The 27,748-nt window shown below is 37.0% G+C and overlaps 2 protein-coding genes across 2 annotated transcripts; both read right to left on the minus strand.

The window, feature by feature from the left end:
- Positions 1-11,848: 11,848 nt before the first annotated feature.
- On the minus strand, positions 11,849-16,815 carry LOC140037001 (uncharacterized). The gene is made up of 4 exons (XM_072080458.1): positions 16,651-16,815; positions 15,631-15,716; positions 13,039-15,093; positions 11,849-12,847 (listed from the first exon to the last, which is right to left on the minus strand). The coding sequence occupies exons 3-4, from the start codon at positions 15,076-15,078 to the stop codon at positions 11,957-11,959; spliced, it is 2,931 nt and encodes a 976-aa protein (XP_071936559.1). The 5' UTR covers positions 15,079-15,093; positions 15,631-15,716; positions 16,651-16,815; the 3' UTR covers positions 11,849-11,956.
- Positions 16,816-20,780: 3,965 nt separating this feature from the next.
- LOC113732472 (cytochrome P450 87A3-like) lies at positions 20,781-23,837 on the minus strand. Its single transcript, XM_027258248.2, has 9 exons — positions 23,566-23,837; positions 22,958-23,282; positions 22,699-22,848; positions 22,268-22,516; positions 22,004-22,093; positions 21,829-21,907; positions 21,464-21,570; positions 21,211-21,338; positions 20,781-21,073 (listed from the first exon to the last, which is right to left on the minus strand). The coding sequence occupies exons 1-9, from the start codon at positions 23,760-23,762 to the stop codon at positions 20,980-20,982; spliced, it is 1,419 nt and encodes a 472-aa protein (XP_027114049.2). The 5' UTR covers positions 23,763-23,837; the 3' UTR covers positions 20,781-20,979.
- Between the last annotated feature and the right edge of the window lie 3,911 nt (positions 23,838-27,748).

The raw sequence follows: 27,748 nt of genomic DNA on the forward strand, positions 1-27,748 counted from the left end.
TTGGATTACATATAAAATTAACTCGTCAAAAAAATCATTAGTTCGACATTTGATTATAATAGAAACCTAGATGCAATAGTGGTAGTTCTATAGAAAGAATGAAAAGATAATTTTAAAACTCATTCTAAGTACAAGCATACCAAATAAAAGAATTTTATTAAAACATTTAAGGATAAAATTGTTATTTTAAATGAAAAGGGAGGTATGTGTAATTTTTTAAAGTTCAGGGGGAACTCAGTGAAATTGTGGGAGGATAATGCCTGTTGGATTTTAATAATTTATATATTTTTTTTTATTTTGACAAAAAATATTTAATTCGTTGAATGTCATCGGAGGGTAATGCCTGTTGAATTATAAACAAACAGCCGTGCCGCGACGTCGTTGTCGGAGTGAAAGAGCAGTTTGACTACAGTCTTGCAGAGGAGACGGGCAACTAGATTCTGTCTTCCTCTGAAAAGTATTTTTTTTGTGTATAATAAATAATTCTTAAAATTCTTCTGTCGCTGACTCATGTTGTTGTTTCTTATTGACTTGTAGACTTGTAGTAGTAACAAAAAGTTGAATCTGGATTAGCTGGACGCTTATCAAATTATATTGTCATAGTTCGAGAAGATTAGCAGAAAAAAAAAAAAGCGAGAGAAAGAGAGAGAGAGAATCAGGAACCTGAATATCTTTATTCAGTTTAGTCAAAGGGAATACGTCTATGCTTTTTGGAAGCCAAATTTGACGCTCCTGGTTGAAATAGTGAAAGAATGGACTTCTGATTTGGCCCTTCTCTCTCTTCTTTACTAACAAAAGTCTTTTTTTAATTTGTTTATCAATTTTTGGGTAATTTAGTCATTACAATTTGCCGCTTTTTAGTTCACTTAAGTTCCGTTTGATAAAACTGAATCTGAATTCTAATGTTTGAATTCTGAAATCTGAATACTGAAACAATTAATTTGCTGAATTTTAAGCACTGAAAAGAAATATATGAATGTCTGAATTTTAATGTTAAACCTATTTATACTGTTTGATAAACATTTATAACTGAATGCTTGATAAGTTAAATTTGACAAATTTGCCCTTATATTTTTTCATCTAAAAAAGAAATAGAACCTATGATTTAATTAGCTAAAAATGTTAGGTATTAAAATGATAATATATATATTTTAAAATCAAATTAATATAAAAAATGAAATATATTATATGAGGAGTATGGAAAAGATGTGAAAATCATTCAAAAGGGCAAAAAAAGAAATAGAAAATCATTAGATAGAGAATATTAGATTGTTTAATTAGATAAGAATTTTAAATATAATTAACAAACAAAGGTAGATTTGGAAGATAAGATAAGGAAATTGAAGTAATTCTATTAATTTTTATTAGAATTAAGCATTCAGTTAGGATTCTTGTGTTGAAAAAAATACACACAAGTTCAACACTACTTAACAAATTCAGCAAATGGATTTTCATTTATCAAACACTCAAAACATCTGAATATCTGAAAAAATTCAGATTCAACACTTTTTTATGTTATCAAACAGACTCTTAGTTATATCTTTTGATTGTTGTAATATGTTCTTAATTGTTGCTCATATTTTTTCCTTTGAAGCAAAAATTTGAAACTAAAACTACAAGGAAAAATTCAGGAAAAGTCAGGCGAGAAAGAATGACGAAAAGAAACATATCTCCATGCCTAGATGATAGTGCTTCATTTCTTGAAATGGATGATCATTTGTGGTATTAAATAAATAATCAGTCCAAAAGAGTTTTCATAAAGTATATGCTGATCAAGTGGTCGAGGAAAATCTAAGAAATAGACAGGTGAAGCCACAAAAATTGGTGAGAAAATAATCGCAACAAAGAATAGACTTACATGCACGAATAAAATAATTTTGTCAAGGTACCTAAACATACAAGAATAGAATAAAACAATTTTGCATGAGACGTTCCTCACATTACGTGTCACAAGAGTGAAAAATAAACAAAATTATCCTTTTGCTGTCGCATGCTAGAAGCAAATCTCAAAGTGTGTTCAGTTTAAAAGTAGGGGGGTGTGCATCTATAGAATCAAAGTAAAATATTTATTTATTCAAATAAGATTTCTATTATTACAAATCTGTGCCCTGTATATTGTCATATATTTTAATGCTATAATATTTTTTGTGATGTAATATATGTAAGAAAAAAGGTAGTTCAAGAGATAAAAATGTGATTAAAAACATATTTATAATGCAACTAAAATTTTTTACAAATAATCCATATCTAAACAAGCCCATTGTGTGCATGTTACCTTCAACTTTATTAGATTTTTTGAGTATTTGAATATGCATTATTGAGTAATTGTCAATATCAACTAAATTAATGAAAGAAGGAAAAATAAGATGTGGAAACAAATAAGGTGGAAAGAAGTCCCATCTTTCGTGTGGATAGCAAACTGTTTGTCAGTTCATCACCTTGCCACATCCTCATCAAATGCAATGGGTTTTTTATTGCTTTAAAAATAACTCATTTTATCTACTCCTAAACTATACTATAAATAGACCTAAAAAAGGACATGAACAGATCCAAGATCGACTAAGATAGGAGACAACTACAGAAAAGAGAAGAAATTAAATCAATCATTAAGTGATTTACCTAATTGGAAAAGCAATTTATGATAAATTACTCACTATATATACACGTGCAATGCATGTGCATTTTCCTAGTTTGATCACTATAAAGGATAAGGATTTGGCTCATCTCCACTAAATTCTCTCTTCATTTCTTATAATACATATTTAGATACATGAAATGCGTCTTTATTTATTAATAAGACTTAAAATTAGTTAAACTTGAAATGATCGTGTCCTTTTTTAATAAATAAAGACACACGTGATTCATTCGCAGGTGCATTACAGGAAATGGAAAGATAATTTATTAGAGAAGAGCCAAATACTAAAGGATAATGCTGTGGTGACTTATCATCAAGTCACTTTGCAAATATTATTTTAATAATAAAACACTGGAAAAACTGGTGGCCATTCAAGTTTTCAAGTCTCAAAAACTTGAAAAGTAAGATAAGAAGGTAAAGTAGTAAATTTGAATATAAAATTGGTAAATTTAGCCACAAAAATAACAATTTAAAGTATTTTTAGCACCTAAAAGTGCTTTTTTTTTACCAAAGTATCGCAACTCCAAACGGGGCTAAATATCTAATGAAAATTACCTCTTGATTGCAAAAAATGGTAATTTTACTATAAAAAAAAATGAAAGTTACCAATTCTTTTTTTCTGAAGGAATTACCAATTCTTTCACTAATTTTATACCAAAAAAAAGTGTCGGATATCATCTTAAACCATCTTCTCTTATTCAAAAAGAAAAAGGGATAATTTCAAAATCCTCCTTGAAGTTTCTAACAATTTCACTAGGCTCCCTTGAAGTTTGCAAACTTACACAAATCTCTCCTAAGGTTAAGGTTTTGAAAATAAGATTAGTCCAATTAGAAAAACTAGAATTAAAAAAGTACTTTAAGGAGAGAGATGAAACTTTTATTCTATAAATACCCCTTATGCATGTATATAAGTTGTATTAGAAAAAAATAAAATAATTAAAAATTAACAACTAATTTATTTTAGTCAAGATTTATTTAAACTAAATCGATCTTGATTAAATTAAATTAAATTATAGAAGTCCATCATGTTTTGGACTGGCAAATCGGGCCAATATTATATGGGTTATTAAATCAAATTAAATCCGTAATGTCCATTTAAGTTGGAGTGAATTAATTAATTTATTAATTCACAATGGACTATCTGGGTTGGCCCAATATTTAAGCCCAAGTTAAATGGATTTCTTGGGTAACAAGTGATCCAAAATGCAGGAAGATTCTGAGGGTTTTCTTGAAGTCCTGGCCTACATATTTTGGCTATAAATAGAGGTCTTCCCTCAAGGCAAAGATATAGAAAAATCCCTAACATTCGGAGAAACTCTGTCAAATTCCCTCAAGAGCTTTCTTCCTCAAATCCAAGTCCAAATCAAGTCAAACAAATTCTCCTGCTATCGGTGTTGAAGACTCGAAGTTCCAAGTGTTTGACGCCATCATCAAATCAACCGTTTTCTACGCCGAAATTGTAGGAAACACCTTTTCGATTGTAGAACAAGTCTTTTCGACCCTTCAATTGAAGCTATTCGAAGAAAAGAATCAGGGGATTAATTTCTTTGATTCAAGAATTTTCAGAGATTGTAGCCTACTTATTATTTAATTTAATAAATTTGATATTTGTGCAAGTTTTCTTGTCTTTTATTTTAGGCAACAAAATTTGTGCTTACAAATTTCTGGCACGCCCAGTGGGACAATCTCTGCCTCTCATCTCTTTTCTTCCAACAACTTACCAGTTTCAAAATTCGATGGAGTTCAAGAAGGTGAACTTTTCTCTTGAAGGCTTAGTTGCTGATGTCTCAACCACTCAAGGGACGCAGTATACTGCACCTCTGACAAGGAGTAAGGCCAAGGAGTTAGCAGAGAAGGCTAAGGCGAACGTTGTGACTGAAGAAGCAAATCTCGAGATGCTTCCTAACAAGAAAGGAGCCCATGATGAATCCATTGGTAGCCCAAGTGATTCGGCTGCCTCTGTGGTGATGCCCGTCATGATGACCAATACCACAACTGTGGAAGACCAGATCTCGAATCTAGCCAAAATTGTCGAAGGGCTAGTAGTGCATGCACAAAGTCAGGATGCCAAGATAGTCAAATTAATGGATATGGTGGAAAATATAGGCGAAAATAGCCTTAGCATGTCCAAACAGAAATTCAAAGTGCAAGATGAAGGGGACTCGTCATCAAGGGAGAAGGAGAAAGAGGATGCGAAGTCACAAGCCGCGAAGGAGTTTTCGATCTCCCCTGATGGCACCATTCATGTTGACAATCTGAAGGAATTTATCGAAGGCACAATCAAGGACAAGATTGGTGGAGGTGCCAAGTCATATAGTGGTTACACCAAACCTTACACCGCTAGAGTGGAAAGTTTGAAAATGCCTGTGGGGTATCAACCTCCAAAATTTCAACAATTTGATGGCAAGGGCAACCCTAAGCAACATGTAGCACACTTCGTGGAAACTTGTAACAATGCGGGCACTGATGGTGACTTGCTGGTTAAGCAGTTTGTTCGCTCGCTGAAGGGTAATGCCTTTGATTGGTACACGGATCTGGAGTCTGGAACCATTGACAGTTGGGAGCAGCTAGAGCATGAATTCCTTAGTCGCTTCTATAGCACAAAGAGAACTGTCAGCATGACTGAACTCTCTAATACACGTCAATGGAAGAGTGAACCTGTCATTGATTTTATCGACCGTTGGAGGAATCTAAGCTTAAATTGCAAAGATCGAATTTCTGAATCTTCTGCGATCGAGATGTGCATTCAAGGTATGCACTGGGGACTCAGATACATCTTACAAGGTGTACAGCCAGAAACATTTGATGAATTGTCCACAAAAGCCCATAAGTTGGAGATTAATCTTGATGGACAAGAACCGCCAGTTCCTGACCCTTACAAGGCCAAAGAGAGACAAGAAGCGAGGAAAGGGGGCAAGCCACCATTTAAAAATGAAAAGAAGGAGGCTATGGCTACAAGCGTAACGCCCTTTAAGGTTGTTCCCAAAACTGCCAGGAGAGAAGACAGCAAAATCAATGCACATCAAGAACAAGGAAAGAGGAAACCAACTCTCAAGGAGATGCAGGATAAGGAGTACCCTTTCCTTGATTCTGATGTCCCTGGTATGTTTGACGATCTGTTAAGTATAAACTTGATCACGCTTCCTGAGATGAAGCGACCTGATGAGGCCAGGAACACTGACGATCCAAATTACTGTAAGTATCACCGATTGGTCGGGCATCCCATTCAAAAATGCTTTGTCTTCAAAGACAAAGTAATGGAGTTGGCAAGACAGGGAAAAATTCTCCTTGAAGAAGACAAGGCGAGTGTGAATCAAACGTCCATTGGTTCCCTGCAGTCCATGGAGGATAAAAGGGTCATGGTACCTGTATTGCCAATAATTCAATTTGGATCACTTGATCCTATAGAAATCAAACAAGAAGGTGCTCCTTCAACTCTTCAGGAACATGTATATGAAGATGAAAAGGCGCTACAGTCTGATGTAAATGATGAAGGATGGACTCTAGTCACGCGAAGAAGGAGGCGGAAGTCTTGTCCATCTAGTAGGGCGAGCAAGGTCTTAACAAGAAGTATGGTGATTTGGAAGGGGAAAGAGAAAGACGTAAAGAAAACTAATGATTGTCATAATTTTCAAGGAGGCCGAATCTTCAGGCAAAAGTCGCGAACTCCTATCACTTTAAAAGAATTTTTGCCAAAGGAATTCTTTGACGTTGATGTGGTCGCAAGTCACACAACGCGAGTAGATCATATCGAGGAGCAAAAAGATAATACTTGCGAATCTCTCTGTGAGATGGCCCGTGCGTCCACCGGCAATGAAGAAGGTCGTGTGCCTACCAGCAATGAAGAGGTGAACGTCACAAGTATCACTTTTACTAGTGAAGACTTGTTGCTTGGGTCAACACCGCATAACCGTCCTTTGTTTGTGACTGGTTATGCAAAGGAGCAAAAAGTGAATAGAATGTTGATAGATGGAGGTTCCGCAGTCAATATTCTCCCTTTAAAAACCCTGAAGGAGCTTGGTATCCCGGTTGATGAACTCTCCAATAGCCGACTGATGATTCAAGGCTTCAACCAAGGAGGGCAAAGAGCTCTTGGGTCACTAAATTTGGAGATAATCATTGATGACATGACGTCCAGAACACTATTGTATGTGATAGATGCTAAAACAACATACAATGTATTGTTGGGAAGGCCCTGGATTCATGAAAATGGAGTTGTACCTTCAACTCTTCATCAATGCTTCAAGTACTATCAAAACGGGGTGGCAAGAAGTGTGAAAGCTGATGATAATCCTTTCACTGAGGCGGAAGCATATATCGCCGATGCCAAATTTTACATCAAAAGGCACATTGCGAAGGATAAAACTGAACAACCTCTATCTGGGGATAAAATCCAGAACCCCGAATCTCCAAATGCAAAAGGGGAGAAAGTGATGACTTCGAAATCAAAAGAGGAAGTTCATGAAGAAACTGATGTTTCATTGCCAAACAATGAATCAGTTGTCTTTCGCTGCCCTCCCAAATCAAGAATGGAACAGGGACAGTCACCTGCAATTCAGCATGAAACTCTAAAAGATTTGACTCTTCCGGTAGCTCATCTTGATACAAAAAAGGCGTCATCTTCTCAACTTAAAAGGTCTAACTTTTTAAGCAAAGAATCTGAAGTTGAACAAGACACCATACCAAAGTCAAGAACTAAAGAAGGTTTTGATCCTATCGCTTATAAGCTTCTCGCTAAGGCTGGATACGATCTCAAAGAATCTGCGGTGTTAAATGTTCCATCCCGTCAATCTACCAGTGACATGATTCATGAGTTGAATCCTACCCAAAAGATGTTGAAGGAAAAGGGATACGCCGTTGAAAATCCCAAGTTTGGCCTTGGCTACTCTTCTCCTACACCAATCCGCATCAAGATCAATAGAGTTAGTAGCCAATATATTGCTATAGAGGATGAGTCTTCTCAAATAGTTGGTAAATTTCAAGCTTTTCATGAAAAGGAGAATAAAACTCCACGGGTATCTGTTTTTAAGAGATTAGGACCACAAAGAAGACAAAAGCCTCAAAACTCTCATAAGAGTAAAGGAAAAATGGCAAAGTCATTGCAAAATCTTGAAAAACCTTCTAATGGTTCTCATAAATTTGGTAGTAGCATTCCTTCGAGAATGAGAAGATGCACAGATCTTGTAATAAAGTGTGGGACTGAATTGAGGGTCAGGGAGCATACCGTGGTGTACACAAGACCAAAAGAGGATGATGAAGAGAGTGTTGCTTCATGCAATCATATAACTATAATTGACGGTGACTCGCCTGAAGAAGAAGAAGATGCTGAAGAGGCTCCACCTGAATTGGAGGAAGGTGTTAAGGCCACTGTGGATGATCTAAAGGAGGTCAATCTTGGTACTTCAGAGAACCCACGTCCAATATATGTAAGTGCTTCATTGAGTCCTGACGAAGAGAAGGCATATATTGAACTCTTGTGGGAGTATCAAGATATTTTTGCATGGACTTATAAAGAAATGCCGGGTTTAAACCCAAAAGTGGCCGTCCACCATTTGGCTGTTAAAAAGGGAGTTCGACCTGTGAAGCAAGCACAACGGCGATTTAGACCCGATTTGATTCCGTTGATCGAAATTGAAGTCAATAAACTCATTGAAGCCGGGTTTATTCGTGAAGTTAAATATCCCACATGGATTTCGAGTATCGTGCCTGTGCGAAAGAAGAATGGACAAATCCGCATTTGTGTCGATTTCAGGGATGTTAACAATGCTTGTCCCAAAGATGACTTCCCTTTACCAATCACTGAACTCATGATTGATGCAACTACTGGGCATGAAGTTCTGTCGTTTATGGATGGCTCTTCTGGATATAATCAAATTCGATTGGCACCGGAGGATGAGGAGCTCACTGCATTTCGTACTCCTAAGGGTATTTATTGTTATAAAGTGATGCCCTTTGGTCTCAAAAATGCTGGTGCCACATATCAAAGAGCAATGCAAAGTATCTTTGACGACATGCTTCATAAGAATATCGAGTGTTATGTGGATGATTTAGTTGTGAAATCAAAGAAAAGAAATAATCACTTGGAGGATTTGAGACAAGTTTTCGATCGGTTGAGAAGGTATCAACTCAAAATGAACCCTCTCAAGTGTGCATTTGGAGTCACGTCGGGGAAATTTCTTGGTTTTGTGGTTCGCCATCGAGGCATTGAAATTGATCAGGCCAAAATTGATGCTATATTGAGGATGCCTGAACCTCGTGACATTCATGAATTGAAAAGTCTTCAAGGGCGATTAGCTTATCTGCGGAGATTTATCTCAAATTTAGCAGGAAGGTGTCAGCCATTTAGTCGCTTGATGAAGAAAGATGTGCCATTTCAATGGGATGAGGCATGTAGTAATGCATTCAATAGCATTAAGTCTTATCTTATGAAAGCACCTGTGTTGGCTGCACCTATTCATGGAAAGCCCTTACTCCTTTATATTGCCGCCCAAGAACGATCGATGGGGGCATTGCTCGCTCAAGAAAATAATGAAGGAAAGGAGGTTGCCCTTTATTATTTAAGCAGAATGATGACCCCCAACGAACTAAATTACTCGCCAATTGAAAAGTTGTGCTTAGCCCTTATTTTTGCAATACAGAAGTTAAAGCACTACTTTCAAGCGCATAGTGTGAGGCTCATTTCCAGGGCGAATCCCATAAAATATGTGATGAGTAGACCAGTGTTGTCCGACCGTCTAGCTAGATGGTATCTTCAACTACAACAGTTTGAAATTATTTATGTGCCTCAAAAAGCTGTGAAGGGACAAGTTCTGGCAGATTTTCTTGCTGATCACCCGATACCTGCTGAATGGGAACTAAGTGATGACTTACCGGATGAGGATGTACTCCTTATCGAGATTCGTCCACCATGGAAGATGTATTTTGATGGTGCGGCTCATCGTCATGGAGCTGGAGCAGGGATTGTATTCGTGACTCCTGATGGAGGGATATTGCTATACTCCTTTACTCTAAGTCATCATTGTTCAAACAATGTCGCTGAGTACCAAGCTCTCATACTCGGACTTGAAATAGCTGTTGATATGGAACAGTTGGACATTCAAATCTATGGTGACTCTCAATTAGTGGTTAACCAACTCTTGGGAAGTTATGAAGTCAAAAAGTCCGAGTTAATTCCGTATCACAAATATGCAACGCAACTAATGAGGCGGCTTGGAGGTGCAAGTATTAAGCATGTTCCTAGAAGGGAAAATAAGCAAGCTGATGCATTAGCTGCGCTAGCCTCTTCACTTACCATGCCGGATCATGAGATACAAGTCCGTGTGTGCCGAAAGTGGGTAGTTCCATCACTGATTGATGATGAAAATATTGAAGGAGGCGACGCTCATGTGGTCTCAACCTATGAAATTGACAAAGAAGATTGGAGACAACCCCTCGTTGATTATCTCAAGTATCAAAAATTACCTGAGGAGCAACGTAGAAGAACTGACATCCGTCGTCGAGCCCCTCGTTTTATCTTGTACAAGGACACGCTGTACCGAAGATCATTTGAAGGTGTACTGTTGCGCTGTCTAAGCGAAGACGAGGCATATCGGGCGATGCACGAGGCACATTCTGGAATATGTGGAGCACATCAATCCGGTCCCAAGTTACATTTTCGGATTAAAAGGATGGGCTACTATTGGCCTACTATGGTCAAAGATTGCATAGAATATGCTCAAAAATGTCAAGCTTGCCAGTTTCATGCAAATTACATTCATCAACCACCCGAGCCGTTACACCCGACCGTTGCTTCTTGGCCTTTTGATGCTTGGGGCCTTGATGTTGTGGGGCCATTACCAAAGTCGTCCGGTCAACACTTATATATATTGGCTGCGACCGACTACTTTTCTAAGTGGGCTGAAGCCATACCGCTCAAACAAGTTAGAAAGGAAGATGTGGTGAATTTTATTCGTGTGAATATTATTTACCGTTATGGAGTTCCCCGGTACATTATCACTGATAATGGAAAATCCTTCTCCAATGGCTTGATGGATAAGTTATGTGAGAAATTTAATCTCAAGCAACGCAAGTCCTCCATGTATAATGCCCCCGCCAATGGTCTCGCAGAGGCATTCAACAAAACTTTATGTAACTTGTTGAAGAAAGTGGTGGCAAAGTCAAAGAAGGATTGGCACGAAAGGATAGGCGAAACTCTTTGGGCCTATCGCACCACATACCGAACTCCGACGCAAGCCACACCATATGCCTTGGTCTATGGTGTAGAAGCTGTTCTGCCCCTTGAGCAACAAATTCCTTCTTTGAGAATTGCTATCCAAGAAGGGCTCACGGAGGAAGAAAATGTTCGCCTGCGCCTTGAAGAGTTGGAAGCTTTGGATGAAAAGAGATTGGAGGCCCAACAAAATCTGGAGTGCTATCAAGCCCGTCTCTCTAGAGCTTTTAATAAGAAAGTTCGACGTCGCTCCTTTCAAGTCGGGGACATGGTACTTGCCGTTCGAAGGCCAATAGTTATGACTCATCGCACTAAAGACAAATTCGTCTCTAAATGGGATGGGCCGTACATTGTTCGAGAAGTCTACACGAATGGTGCGTACAAATTAGTGGACAAAGATGGCGTGAAAGTTGGTCCTATAAATGGAAAATTCGTGAAGTTATACATGCCATAAAAAAAAAAAAAAAAGTGAACTACTCCACGACGCATGAGTCTAAACTGCCTGTTGCTCCAGACCCGCATGAGCTAAAACTGTGGATAACAACCACCAATAGTGTAGCACGTGGTTAAACTGCTGAAACACTCCACCAAATCTAAGGTGGTAAACAAATGGATACTCCTGACCCGCAAGAGTTTAAACTGTGAATGGTAGGAACTACGTGTGACTTGATTCCCTGTTGGGATACGTAGGCAGCTTAGAGGGCAACTTCTAAGTTCAGTTACAATTATATAAAACTAAATCCTTTGTCCGGATGATTCTTTTGATAAAAAAAAAAAAAAAAGGAGCGTTCATCTTTAAGACAATTCGAATTATTTTGTGACATATACTTGAAAGTGTATTATTCAGATTACCAAATTATTTGGATAATTATCTTTTCAAGTGTGATCAAAATTATGCAAAGATAGAATTGTTCATACTACGGTTGATAGTCTAAAATGGTGGCTATCGAAAAAGCAAGTAAAGACGAGGGCGTCTGCAAGAATGTGAAAAAGAGAGAGCAAGCTTCATTATGAAATGTTTGTGCTCATAGCTACACGCTTTGAGCAGGTAACAAAAGATGAAATTTGAAACAAAGTAAAAAAAAAAAAAAAAAAAAATTTTGCAACTATTCCTAGAATTCAAATGACGACAGCTCCTTTTGGTTGCTTTCAAGTAACGCTTGCATCTTGTCCAAAGTTTGACTCTCCTCAGCAAGTAGGGGCGGGGAATTCTCGATCTTTCGAACTTCATTTTGTAAGTCGACCATCACGCCTTGCACTCGGGTAAGATCATCTTGCTCTTCTCGTAGCAGTGAAAGCGTCTCCTTCCTGTGAGTATCCAAGAACTCAAGTCGCTTCCTCAACTCTACTTCCTCGCGATCAATCTCCTTAAGCTTCAACATGTGTGTTGAGATCTTCTCTGCCTGTTGTCTCTCCTTACTCTGAGCGTCTCTAAGATGTTGGGTAGCCGTAGAAAGCAACTCATCATATGATTCAGCTGGAATTTTATTTGAGAGAGAAGATTTCACTGCAACGTAACGAGCTGCATTTGCAAAGAAAGCCTTTAAAAGGCCTTGCAAATTTGAGATATCCGCGGCATTGAAGCTTTGCATTTCCTCTATGATTTCGTTGGCTTTCATTTCAAGTGCAGGCATGCGCTCTAAGGCTGTTTGAGATATCATCACCCTCAAGTTATTCCACAACATTTGGATATAGTCTCGACGGCATGTTGAGATCACATTTTGGGGGCAAAATTCAGATACTCGAGGTGCCCTTGGCCACGATGGTGGATCGAAAATTTTGAGTTTCTTTTGGGCCGATGGAGTCATATGTTCCACCTTCTGTGGCGTGATTTGCTGAATCACATTTCCATCCTCTACTGCCTTTTTGGAATTCTCACTAGCACCCATTTGTTGGGTAGAACTGATCACTTGTTTGGCCAAAAGTTCAAATGCAGTAGGTCCTTCAACTGATATTTGACTTGGTTCTCCATCATCAATGAAGATCAAGTCTTGATCATCCAACTGTAAGGAAAACGTTATGAGACAAATCATGAATATGAAATTGACAAGTAGATTTCAAATGCTAAATTAAAGAAGGCAAGGGGGGTCCTTACAATATTGACACGGCTTATACCAGGCACAGATATATCCGGAATGTCTTTAAAGAGTTCCTTAGGATCTAAACCAATATCATCCAAAGGGAAAGTCATTACCTTGGACTTCTTGCGCTTCCAATGCTGGTCCGTGCTAGTGGATTGCTCATCCTCCTCATCAAAAGGCTCGCTCCTCTTCTCCTCATGTGAATTGCAAGAATCATGATCAATGGCTTTCACAATTTTTGAGGGAAGACGAACTGAAGTACCCTTCGAAAATTGTTCATTAGGGGTAAGGTCCTCAAGGGTAGCAACCTTGTTGTTTGAACTCTTCAAAATTTCCTTCTCGTTTCTCACAGTCTTTTGCTTCATCTCAAGACTGTTGTCAACCTTGGAGAGATTGTTCAGATTTGCAAGTTCCTTCCCTTTTGACCTCTTCTGCTCCCCACTTGATTGGATACTCTTAATCAAAGTATCACGCCCTTTGAGGAGGTAATCATCATGTACCGTAGACCACCATGTTTGAAAGCCTGAAGATGTGTGCTTGCTAGCATTCAAGGGATAGCTAGGAAAAAGTATCTTTGACTCTGTTTTACTACGAATAGCAGTGCGCCAGAGTATTCGACTCAAGTCATAATTTGTGGAACGCACATCTGCCCCGAGTTCCTGTGGAGGAACTTGATAAAACCCGAATTGTCGCGCGAATCTATATGGACTATATGGCTCAACAAGGAAATCCCCTTCAGCATGCAAAACTAAGTAATTTGAGCAGGCGCTTACAAAATAACTTAGTTCGAGATTTGCTAGTTTGCCATCGTCAATAAAGAGTTCATTGCGATTCTTCACAAGAGAAGTGATTCCCCAAGTTACTTTATCTCCCTGATGAATGAGGTCGCGAGCACTATTTTCATCAAAGTATCGTGCGCCACCCTCTCCAGAATAGTTGGTCATGGTAGGTCCAGGCATGGTATTTGGAGTCGAATAATGGGTAGAGAAATAACTCGCTAACCAAGCATATACGTAGTGCACCGGAAAGGCCGCACGTGCACATCCTGGGGTAGCTGAGTTTGAAATTTTATCAAGCCCACGGTATATGCTTAGCAGGACAGGAACAGCAAGGCAAGTCTTACGACCGGCAGCCATCATACTAGCCATTTTGAAAGTAGATGGTCTAATATAGTGGGGGTCCTCATCTGGTAAAACAAAGACACAGAGCCAGCAAGATATAAATGCTGCAAGATAACTCTCTTCCCGCAAGTGAAGTTTAACTCCGATGGTATTAAATACACCATTGTCTTGACTTGAAAATTTGCGCGGTTGTCCAATTTCGCCATCCGGATTTTGGGTTGCTTGAGCACGAGATGCCCTCTTTATCCTTCTCTGCTTTGGCTTTGAGTACCTGGTTTTGCCTTTAAACCAGAAATTAATCCACTGGTCAGCAGAAACTCCAGCTTTGTTGGATTCCCCACGTTGGAGATGATGTAAGGCTGCGAACAGATACTCACAACTTTGTGGAATATGCCTTAATTTCTTTTCATTAACCCCAGTTAGCTCCTCCGCGCATGGGATTACCTCTTCATAGATACCCCCGATGATTGGAAGTCCCCCCAACTTGTGCAAGTCCCAAAGTGAAAGAGACAGTTCTCCAACAGATGTATGCAAGGTATTAGTGTCCGGACACCACGCCTCGCAGAATGCTCTAAGTACATGGAGGTTCCTATCATATGTGAAAAGCGAAGCATATAAGGCATCAAACAAGCAATTTTCACGGAGTTCTTGTTTGTTCCTGCCGAGAATATCCTCCAACCACTCCCAATAATTCTCGATGTAACTGAATGCACCACTGAGTCTCAAGGAAGGACCCCAATGTGCATCTCCATCTATGATCCGCCTGCCAAGGGTCTGAAAAGGAGTTGTCCTTGGCTCCTTATCATGAATAAGGGATTTCAAGGAGTGAACCTTCGTGCCATCATCTTGAGGAAGGTCGAGTGACCAATTCTTTAACTCTGGGTACTGGTGAGAAGGCCACTTACCTGAGTAACTTCCTTGTATAGGGGGATGCACTAATAATTTCGTTCCTTTGTCACCGGAGTCACCATCGCTGTCAGTGATAAGGAGATACTTTTCGTTTGAAAAAGCGACTTCCTTGAACACCACCATTGCATCAAGATTAACCTGCAGCAAAAGGAAGGAAAAAGAAAGTTTGGTTAAAATGGCATGGTCGAAGATAGTAAAAGCTTCTTGAATTTTTGGGTGAGTTTTATTGAAGTGGGTAGTCGTGTCTTATTCTTCATGTACTCCTCAAGCCATGATATGGCTCTCGTGGGAGTTTGCGGTTGCGCCTTCTTCAAATTTCTTGGTTGCACCGTCTTCATGTACTCCTCAAGCCATAATATGGCTCTCGTGGGAGTTTGCGGTTGCACCTTCTTCAAATATTGGTCGCACCTCCTTGGTGTACTCCTCAAGCCATAATATGGCTCTCGTGGGAGTTTGCGGTTGCACCTTCTTCAAATTTCTTGGTCGCACCTCCTTGGTGTACTCCTCAAGCCATAATATGGCTCTCGTGGGAGTTTGCGGTTGCGCCTTCTTCAAATTAAATGTCCACCATACAGGATGTGTCGGGGATCCTTCTTTCATATCACAAAAAAAAAAAAAAAAAAAAAAAAAAATTGGCATTGACAAGAAATAAAAGCCATAAGGTATGTGAATTACCTTAGTTTTTTGAACTCCAAGAGCTATGGTCCTAAAATTGTGGACACAATTGGAACAACAATTTGCTCTAGCAGAAATGTCAACGTCTGCTGCAAATAAAAAAAAAAAAAAAAAAAAAATTCGTCAAGCAATGAAAATTTTGCCTGGCTTCGCAAAAAGTGACATGCAAAAGAAAGTTGTGATGCGTGGCACGTGTTGGTGAGCACTTCGTGCTAGCTACCAGTTGAATCAGCATGGAATTATATTAAAACAAGAGGGGACCGTGGACTTGGCCTAGCTCTACATATTGTGGCCTGAAACAAGGAAAGATGTCTTGCATGTAAGACAACGAAGAAAGCTTGAATGGTCTTGGAATAGGGACACTTATTAGCTAAATAATGGCATGAAGTAATCATCTGGCAAGCAGCCTCACCCTATGGTATTGGTGAAAACAATGTGAATGTGCCGCGAGGTGGGTTTTGTCATGTTCAACTTGATGGGTCCAGCAAGGTTTATCGCTTTTTTTTAAAAAAAAAAAAAAAAAAAAAAAATCATGAATACAGGTGGTTATGCTATTGTGAAGTGATTCATTGGCCCCAATTTGGTGAATAACCAGAATAAAGGGTCATACCATGCAAATTTCGAGAATTCAAGGTTCGGGAAAGACTTGATTCTCAATGAAAGCAAGAGCTTTCATACGATCTTATGATGAGCCAGGTTTCATCCGGCAGTACAAAAAAAAAAAAAAAAAAAAAAGAAAAAAGAAACGGAATTGGTGCTTATAAATTTCGTATCTTCATATGATGCCAATTCACATGCAAAGTGACAATGAAGTCCGAAATTGACTTGAGACAGGGGGTCAAGCATGAATCAAAGCCAGGCAGTCCCTATGTGCACTAAGTCTCATTGGGTCAATTGAACAAGCAACACATGCAATTTTTCAGCAATAAAGGGTGCACGAAAATTAAAATTCCAGCAATGACAAACGTGAGAAAATCGAATTTCTTAGTAAGAAAGTTTCCAGATGAGATTGCGAGTTACCTGGGGTGAAGTTCACAAATTGTAATTCCCCAAGAAAGCTGGAAAATTTCGGTCTGAGTGAAAGCTGGAAAACTGCACAAGCTAGAAGGCTTCGCAAATTGTAATTCACCAAGAAGGCTGGAAAATTTTGGTGCGATTGGAATAGTATCAAGACGAAAGCTAGAAAACCTCACAAGCTTGAGAGCTTCGCAAGTTGTAATTCTTCACGAAAGCTGGAAAAATTTTCGGTATAGCTTCGGGCAGCTCTACCTCTGTATATAAAACTCATATACGCTAGAAAAGAGGAAGTCAGTTTCTCATTCAATTGAGGAAGCTGGTGAAATTTGGGAAGTGCCGTGTTGCCGAAAAACTCGTTTAGGCCATGAGTTGGTCTTAGCACTTTCTGGTTTCAGTATCTTGCTTGACGCTTGAGGGGTTTGGAAAGTGAAGCAATAGGGGTTTGATTGAACAATTGCTCGGAAGCTCGGTTGCCTAAAGGTCCGCGATTTGTCTCTTGGGACATCTGGAATTCTAAAAATCAATGAAGCCATCTTGCAGACAATACCATTGGTTTGATAATTACCAAACCACTTCGATGATACAACTACAATTTTAGCATCTTGGGTTCAGTTTCCAAAAGTCATTCGGTTGATAGTTTCCAATGGTTTACAAGTTGATTTTAGCAATTGTCGATTTGCTCCCATGGTGTGTGATTCTGGGCGGTGGACCTATTTTGATTGGTACGTGAAAGTAAAGGTCAGAAGGAAAGAAATCACCTACCTTCTACACCGTCCAATAGTTGGTTTTGGCAATTAGCTAATTCATTGCAAGTGCTCAATGGATTTGGCAGTGCTCAATGAAGTTTGTTCAATTCCGAATGCATTCGGCAGTACTCAATTCAGCAGGCACTTGCCCAATTACCAATTCATTGCAAGTGCTCAATGAATTCGGCAATGCTCAATTTGGAAATAATCGAAGGTGGTATGTTTCTAATTCTCTTGGAATCAATTGCAAGTCAAAAGGGAAAATGGGCTCCTGTCTCTTTAAAGCATTGAAGCCACGGCAGTATGATTCTATACATGAATCAATTGGAAGCTACAAGTTTCGGCAGTAGTACTTCTTTAAATCAAGTTTGAGAAATCAATTCCAATTTGGAAGCTACAAGTTTCGGCAATGGCACTTCTTTAAATCAAGTTTAAGAAATCAATGCCAATTTGCTTGCGAATAAGATTCGGCAACCATCAATTTTGTTTCCTGGTTTGAAACCTCATACAAGGTGGTGAGAGTTAACATGTTTGGTTGGCGGTTACCTAAGTTAAGAAGGTTCCAAATATTTGTGACCAGTTTCTCATAGCATTTGGAAATATAAAATTCAATGGGTTTTGCTCCTTCAAATCGAGCTGGTGCCAGGTTGCAAAAAAAAAAAAAAAAAAAAAAAAAAAAAAAAAAAAAAAAAAAAAAAGAAACCGATGGCCGTCTGGAATTTGCAAAGGCTGGTTATAACAAGATCATGAACTTGGAAGCTGCCAAATTCGAGTAACTTCCAATTAGCCGAGATGCGAATTGGAAATTATCTTTGATTTAGCAAGTCTGCCGCATATAATTTTGAGTGCCGAAGTGTGAAGACATTTCCTAATCTTTGCACCACGTCTCGGCTCTCGAAAGTGGAAGTTTCATGATAAGTATTCCACCGAACAAAGTGATAGCCATGCTTTGATTATTAGATGTTGGGCGGTGCAATGGTCATAGAAGTTTCCCAAATGCACGAGACTAATTGCAAGCAACAGTTTCATTGTAATCACTTGGGTAATGATCCTACGCATTGCACCTTGGTGTAGACCACACGTGATTCAAGGGAAATCAGCCTCCTTATATTAAACAAAAAAAAAAAAAACAAGTACTTCAAGTCTCTATTTCAATCCTTGACAAGCAAGTCTCAATTGAGTCTTGAAGTGGGGGCATTTGTAGACAAAGAAAATTTATTTAATTTATTTTAGTCAAGATTTATTTAAACTAAATCGATCTTGATTAAATTAAATTAAATTATAGAAGTCCATCATGTTTTGGACTGGCAAATCGGGCCAATATTATATGGGTTATTAAATCAAATTAAATCCGTAATGTCCATTTAAGTTGGAGTGAATTAATTGATTTATTAATTCACAATGGACTATCTGGGTTGGCCCAATATTTAAGCCCAAGTTAAATGGATTTCTTGGGTAACAAGTGATCCAAAATGCAGGAAGATTCTGAGGGTTTTCTTGAAGTCCTGGCCTACATATTTTGGCTATAAATAGAGGTCTTCCCTCAAGGCAAAGATATAGAAAAATCCCTAACATTCGGAGAAACTCTGTCAAATTCCCTCAAGAGCTTTCTTCCTCAAATCCAAGTCCAAATCAAGTCAAACAAATTCTCCTGCTATCGGTGTTGAAGACTCGAAGTTCCAAGTGTTTGACGCCATCATCAAATCAACCGTTTTCTACGCCGAAATTGTAGGTTAGTCAAACATAACCTAACTAATAATATGTTGAGTAGATGCTGAAAATTATTGGCTATTCAAGACACACTCTAATTTGAATTGTAAGTTACAAAATTTATTGGAATTGAAAAGCCATAATTTTATATAACAAATCTTTAGTCAAAAATCATTCAAACACCAATAAATTTGAAAAATATTCACCAATTTATTCTCCTTATAACTTACACATCTAATTGAGAATTTAACAATTTTATTAAAATATTCCAACACCTTATATACATAATCTAGAAAATTTTGTGTTACTTCCATAAAATCATGAAATTATTTCCATAAACTATGGGAGATCTTTTAGCCACAAGCGAGTTATGAATTAACCATATTTTATTTTCAGCTGTAAAGCACATATGTTCAACTTCTAATCGATTACCTAAACTTAATTTCACTTCTATACTTTCACAGATACCATTCCCATAAAAGACTCTCACACTCATTTGGAGGAGTCCAAAATGCAAGTTGTTTTCGTAATTTGTCATCCTGGATTAGATCTACTAAAGGGGCCAATTGTAGTGTGGTAAATTATGACCATCCCCCACTTCGTGTCCACCAAATTATGAGGTGTGGCCCAAGAGTTTATTTTTATTCTTTTATTTTTTTATGTCAATTACTTCTGTACAGCTTGAAAGTTCTTTGATGGAGACTTGGAAGCATGTTGTTAATACAGGCAAAAAAATAGTAAGATTTTGGTGATTTTGAGGTCAATCATGTTTTTTTGTTAAAAAAATAGATGCATCAGTTATTTCACCTGCACCCGCTGTGCATCAATTTTTTTAGGCAATAATATTTTTATAATCAAATTTATCCTAATTTAAAGGAAAGGAAAATCTAAAAAAACTGTATATCAAGGGTTAGTACCTCTACTTTTTTTTTTTTTTTTGGTAAGAAAGTACCTCTACTTACTACTCAAAGAGGGATTTAGTCTTTCTGTCAACCTGCCGGAGTTTGCTCTGGTGTTTGTGGCTGTGGGGAAGAGAGAAGAAAAAACACGTCGGAGTTTTGGGAGCAACACGTGTCGTGGTTGAATGGCACCGGATTGACGTTCCTACAGTGGGAAGGCCAATAACATACAATTCCATGATAAAGAGGGTCAGGCCAAAATCCCCTCCATCCCATTGATATTGCATACTTTCTTTGTTGGATGGTTCTAAATTATTTGTCATTTATATAAATTAGTTGATATATTTCTATTTAATTTCTTCATTTAGTCATTTACTCCTCAGGCACTCCGTAAAAGTTCAATGCATGTTTTTTTTTTTTGAGTCCACGTACTATTATCAAGAAAGTAAAACAACTACTTTTTTGTAGTATGTAACAGTTATCAAGTAATTAAAATCACAACAATCTAAGATTTGGTAAAACTTTCAAATATCTAAGATTTTCCACAAAACCTAGGATTGAACAAATATCATAGCCCCACAATTCTTTATGAGTTAGAAACTACACATCAAGTTTCAAATTCTATCCACTATTAATAAAAATTGTAATTCTTGAACTGCGACAAACTTTATAAGATGTAAGGAGCAATATTTACTGCATACATATACATGTATTGTTTCTTGGCTTGATTTGTCCTCATAAATAAGATCATTGCATCGATTTTGGTGAAGAAAAACAATTAGTCGAAGCTCAAACTGCAACTATTATAACATCTTCAACAATTACAATAGTGTCAAGAAAGACACCACGTAAAATGTTGTTTATTAGGCACTTACAATATTGCAAAGTAAGGTAAATTACAATATGACGGTAAATTACTGCATCATAAATACGCTTCTGAAAGTACAGGCTTTATTCGTACGCGCCCAGCTTAAAATCTATTTGTTCTCTGAAATCTCCATGTGCAATCCCTTGGGGTAACGAATACCAGTAGGTGTCCGGATTCTCTCTGCTCCGTTGGTAACTCTCCAGCTGAAAATTCAAATTAGACAGTCTTTCTTGAAAAATCGAAGAAGTTAAGTGGACATCAATTTATAATATATAGGAATTAGCTTCTTCTATATGTATTTAAGCGAAGATGGTGGGAATTGTGATTTGGAAATCCTTACGTGTATTTTGTGACCAAGTAATGCAGAAAAATTGACATCTGCACCTTTGCATAGTCAGCACCAACGCAAAGCCTCGTACCACCAGCAAATGCCATGAAATTTTTTGATCCCATGTGTAATTCTTTGCCCTTTTGATTGAAAAAACAGCAGAAAAACCCTAAATCATTTTTACTTGATTTTGTTTAACTTTTGTTTTGTAAGTTTATCTTTCTTGTGTGCATATATTGCTCAAATATGTCGATGATCAAATTACCTCCCATCGCCATGGGTTAAATTCATGGGGGTTTGCATATACATTAGGATCCAAATGAACACATGATGGACAAACCATTACCGTCCAGCCAGCAGGAATTGTATACCCTGCAAATCATTCGCACTTATTAGTCAAAACTGGAAGTTATAATGGTGGAAAAGAGGAACCAAGGAAACAAATCATTTATTTTCTATATTTTTACTCCCATGAAAAAATGCCCAACCCAAGTAGTTATTAAAGAGAGTTTTTCTTTCTTCTTTTTTTTTTTTCCTTTTTTGTGCAGGAGAAAGGTATCACTGGTCCAAAATAAAGAAAGTGTGACAAATGATTTTCAAGAAGATGCCAAATGACATATTGAAGCGTACCTTTTACTTCAACTTCCTTGACAACTTTGCGCAAAATCCCAGGAGTAATATTTGCAAGCCTAAGTGTTTCATTTATAACCTACAGTAGACAACAAAACTTAAGATGTAAATGGTCTAGCTCACTATATGATTCAAATGATAGATACAATGAAATGTCTGGTTAATTGGAGCGTACCATGTGTGTGAAAGTCATAGACTTGTACTCTTTCCAAGAAACAGCAGAACCTTCCGTTTCTCGCATTTTAAGAATATTTTCATGCTCTCTCTACAAAAACGAATGACTATTTAAATATGAAGTAATCTTTCATATTTAAAACAATGCACACTATCGGTATATATAGAATATTAATCATTTAAATATTGAACTTGCAGAAGAATTGGAGAATTAAAGGGTAAATACAGATGACAACGGGAGAAATTGTTTCGGAAAGTCACGGACCTTTAGTTCAGCCATAACACGTGGATGGCCATCTAGATACCTCAAGGCCACAGTCAAAGCTGTTGAAGTCGTTTCATGGGCAGCAAATAGAAACAAAAATACCAGGTCCCTCGCAATTTCTTCGTTCAAAAAAGTGTCTTCTTTCTTTATTTGCTCAAGTAAATGGTCCACAAAGTCTTTCGAAGTGTCATTGCCCGAGCGCTTCCTCTCAAAGATGTCCTTGATGACCTTCATTGCTTTCTTACGTCCCTGGAAAATGAAAACCATATAGTTCGTTCAATCTGATACGGCATTTATGAAAGCATATATATTTTACGTAGTCATATATTGATAATGAATATGTTTTTTTTTTCTTGTTGGTATAGTGAACATCGATCTTTCAATATAAAAAGAATTCCAAATGACGAACAACAACAATAACAATTGATTACTTGTAAGCAAGCATGGAACGGTGTTCCAGGGATGTTGAGAGGAAATGAGATCAAGCCATCCATGAATGCCTTATAACTGTCTCTCAATTTTTGCTGATCCTTGCTTTCTTCATAGCCAAGCATCTTCTTGGCAGCATATTTAAATACCAACTGGAGAAAATGAGATTGTTCATTACTACTTTTCATGCAATGCTCTGTACGTACAGTCCGAATTCATCCTGATTAATATAATCAAATAGTAGCATGCTGATTAATTTACCTCTGATGTTCCATCTTTAGCATCTAATTTTCCAAGTTTACTCCAAGAACTTAGAGATTCTTGAGTGCTGGCATCCATTTCATATATTAGCTTCTCTCTTAAGGCTTCGGGGCTAACAAGCTTGAACGTTAAGCTCTTGAGGTACTTGTGGAAGCCTCCATGATGGGCAAGTACACTTTGTTTCCCAATTATCTGGAAGAGACTCTCAGTATACCAAATTTGGAAAGCATTACCTTCTTGCTGGAAGACGCGGAAGTTGAAGTCAGCATCAGTTGATACAACGACTGGCTGCCCAACTATACTCGTGCGAAAAATTGGTCCGTACCTGAAATTTCCCAAAGAGGGAAAAAAGGAAACAAAGAAAAGCTAGTTAAGATAAAATATTCTTAACTATTACTGCTGTCATATTATTAAAATATATATATGTGATAGCTGGTTAAAAAGTGGTTAGATAACCAATGGAGTATTGAGGATGGCCTGATGATTAGGAGAAGGTATTAGAGTTTTCTCCGCAATCTAATTTAAGATTCGAATTTTGTATCGAATAGTTAGAAATGAGAAGGGTAAGAAGAAAAATAGGAGACGGAAAAAAAAAGGGTTAGACATACCTAGCCGCTCTTCTTTGTACGAATGGTGGAACATCATCCGATGCATAAGGGGTGAAGTACTCAATTGTTTCTCCTATAATTGGTAATCCCATCGAGCCTGGCGGTAATACCCCGTTACACTTGGGGTTTCTCCACCTGTATACCCAGTGGCTGAAAAGCACAACAATGAGAGCAATAATAGCACAAGCAAACAACATGGTCCCTGGTTAGTGTAATGGAAATGTAGGGGAAAAATGAGAAGAGAGTAGCTACAATTGATGTTGTTTGCTATGAAGGAATCTTGGAAGTTGGAGCTGCTTAAATAGATGGAGAGCACAAGCTCTGACAAGGACGCGATAGACATATTACCTTTTCTTTTATGTTATTGCAACAATAAATATTTTCACCTGTAATTTATAAAGAGTCAAAAGGAAAAATGGGCTGCAGTGCATGGTCAATGTAAAGACCAATAGCGCTTGGTCACGGCGGCTACAGAGGCCCACGAAAAAGTCTATCTTGTACAACGCCGGCTACAGATTGAAGCCACGTGCGAGGAAGATACCTTGCGATATTAGGAAAGCTCTGCCACTATTTTTGGTAATAACGATTTTTAAATCTCACTGCGGTGACTTTTGGCAACATGTTACATACATATATCAAGCTCCATAAAAGTCGTTACAGGTGAGGATACAGTGTCTTAACGACCCTCAAAGCTCGTCCGGAACTTGACATTGTATCCTCACTTGTAGCCTGATTGAGTAATTACCTTCATAAATAAATCTTGTCTACAACTTTTTGTTCGACACTTGTAGGTGTAATTTCTAAAACTTAAGGGAAGTGTTGTGCAATTATTGGAAACCTTACCGGGGGTATGTGGAGTTAACCCAATTTTCGAGTTTGCCAAATTGTTCTTTGGGATAATTTCAAAAACCTCCTCTGAGGTTTCTGACAATTTTACTAAGCTTCTTCAAAGTTTGAAAAATTACACTTACCTCCTTTGATTTGATAGTTTTAATAATAAAATCTTGAAATAGTATTAATTTGGATAATTTTTTAAATGAATACCCAAAAATGCCCCTTGTGGAATGAGTTTTAATTTATTTTTCTATATAATTATAAGATTATTTAGTATAATTATAAGGAAAAGATGCCAAATTTTTCATGTCTATATCTACTATTTGATAAACGCCTATGATAATAATTTTATTACTATGATATGATATTTTTGACAGTATTTTATTATGAATTTAGATTTATAAGATTAAAAAAATGTTGAAATAATTCATTTAAAATTTATAAATTTTTGGAGTAATGAGATTATCATAATTTAGTAGTTCTTTTGGGCCATTTCTTTTTGATTTATTGTTAATTTTAATACTAAAAAATAGAAAACAAAGATCAATAAAAATGTTAGATTACATATAAAATTAACTCATAAAAAAAAATCACTAATTCGACATTTGGTTATAATAGAAACCGAGATGCAATAATAGTAGTTCTACAGGAAGATTGAAAAAATAATTTTAAAACTCATTCTAAGTATAAGCATACCAAATAAAAGAATTTTATTAAAATATTTAAGAATAAAATTGTCATTTTAAATGAAAAGGGAGGTATGTGTAATTTTTTAAAGCTCAGGAAAACTCAGTGAAATTGTTAGAAATCTCAGGGGAGGATAATGTCTGTTGGATTTTGATAATTTATATATATCTTTTTAATAATTTATATATTTTTTATTTTGACAAAAAATATTTAATTCGTTGAATGTCAGAATCGGAGAGTAATGCCTATTGGATTTTAAACAAGCAGCCGTGCCCCGACGTCGTTGTCGGAGTGAAAGAGGAGTTTGACTACAGACTTGCGGAGGAGACCTGCAACTAGATATTTTCTTCCTCTGAAAAGTACAAATTATATATTGTCACTTGCGGAGGAGACCAGCTGCGACCCTCAAAGCTGAATCTGGATTAGCTGGACGCTTATCAAATTATATTGTCATAGTTCGAGAAGATTAGCAGAAAAAAAAAAGCGAGAGAGAGAGAGAGAGTCAGGAACCTGAATATCTTTATTCATTTTAGTCAAAGGGAATACGTCTATGCTTTTTGGAAGCCAAATTTGACGCTCCTGGTTGAAATAGTGAAAGAATGGACTTGTGATTTGGTCTTTCTCTCTCCTCTTTACTAACAAAAGTCTTTTTTAATTTGTTTATCTATTGTTTGGGTAATTTAGTCATTACAATTTGCTGCTTTTTAGTTCACTTATTTAGATCTTTTTTTCTTTGAAGCAAAAATTTGAAACTAAAACTACTAGGAAAAATAGAAAACACGGATCTCTACTCTCAGGAAAAGTCAAGCGAGAAAGAATGACGAAAAGAAACATATATGCTGATCAAGTGGTTGAGGAAAATCTAAGAAATAGACTTACATGCACGAATAAAATAACTTTGTCAACGTACCTAAACATACAAGAATAGAATAATATAATTTTGCACGAGACGTTCTTCACATTACGTGTCACAAGAATGAAAAATAAACAAAATTATCCTTTTGCTGTTGCATGCTAGAAGCAAATCTCAAAGTGTGTTCAGTTTAAAAGTAGGGGGGTGTGCATCTGTAGAGTCAAAGTAAAATATTTATTTATTCAAATAAGATTTCTATTATTACAAATCTCTACCCTGTATATTGTTATATATTTTAATGCTATAATACTTTTTGTGATGTAATATATGTAAGAAAAAAGGTAGTTCAAGAGATAAAAATGTGATTAGAAACATATTTATAATGCAACTACAATTTTTTTACAAATAATCCATATCTAAACAAGCCCATTGTGTGCGTGGTACCTTTAACTTTATTAGATTTTTTGAGTATTTGAATATGCATTATTGAGTAATTGTCAATATCAACTAAATGAAAGAAGGAAAAATAAGATGTGGAAACAAATTATTTGCTGCTGAGAGTGTGAAAATGCGATTTTAATTTAGAGGAATTTACTTTAATTAGGTAATGCAATGATTCTTAGGAATGCGCTATTGGTACATACAAAAATGTTGAAGGATCTGACGAAAATCTCTGGAAACCTTGTACCCTTGAGCGCCTTCCCAGTCATGCATTTTTTTATCTATGTAAGAGGTGATGTAATGCAATGAGCTCTAATTTTCTTAGAAGCCCATTTCTCAATTATCTGCTCCATTATTGGACATGATAGATCTAACTTCATTTTGGGTATGATTTGCTACAGGGGATGTTACCAAATCAGTTTGTCCCTACAAATGCATATCCAAAAGGTACAGAATGCCCAATTGCTATACCCCTTTTGAAGAGTTGATAATACTCTTGAAGGTTCCTGGCCATTCTCACTTTTATCAGTGTGTCTTGCATGTTGAATCTTTAATCTAATATTGGACTCATATGTAAATAATTACGTAATACAATTGTCAAATAAGACTAAGTCCAATTAAAGTGATCAACTATAATTTGGGTTTAATGTATCTAGCAAGAAATGGGCATTTAATGTGTAGAGATTTAAGGGTATTTTTTATTTCTATAATGAGCTGAAATAGAAATTCAAAAGGTAGCAAGAATATTATTTATAAACAGGGTTATAGTTCACAGGTCACAAGTATTCTTATTGCCATATTTTCTAGTGCCGACAAAATAGCTCTTTCTTGATATTCCATCGTCAGAAAAGATACCAGAGATCAGAAATTAAAGGGCTCTCTCAAAAATTGGTAAATACGTGTTGACCTGGAAGATCACACCAAAATCTTTAAGGATTCAAGCACCAGTTTATCAACATGAATTAAGGTACACTTCCGCAATTTTTCTGTTAATTTATTTCTTAATATTCACCATATAGATTTTGGATTTGATAGGTGATGGTTTTCACCAAAAGTTAAATATAAACATCCATCATAACAAATGGTATCAGAGTTAAATATGGTTGATTATTGGGAAATAATTTGGATTTAAAAATTCATAAATTTTGAGTTTTTTTTATATAGAACTATGATTAATTTTGGCTTTGTTTGCACGACCAACAAGTTTTTTGTTCCGTGGTTTTGCCCAAGTTAATATCGCTTCACGTTAACAATTTTTTGTTCCGTGGTTTTTTTTGTTATGTGAATCTAGTGTTATGAATTCAGATCTTTAATAAAAGTCGTCGTCCAATTCATGCGGTGTTTTATGCTTGACTTAGTGACCTATCT

Source organism: Coffea arabica, chromosome 2e, assembly GCF_036785885.1.
Source record: "Coffea arabica cultivar ET-39 chromosome 2e, Coffea Arabica ET-39 HiFi, whole genome shotgun sequence".
NCBI lineage: Eukaryota > Viridiplantae > Streptophyta > Magnoliopsida > Gentianales > Rubiaceae > Coffea > Coffea arabica.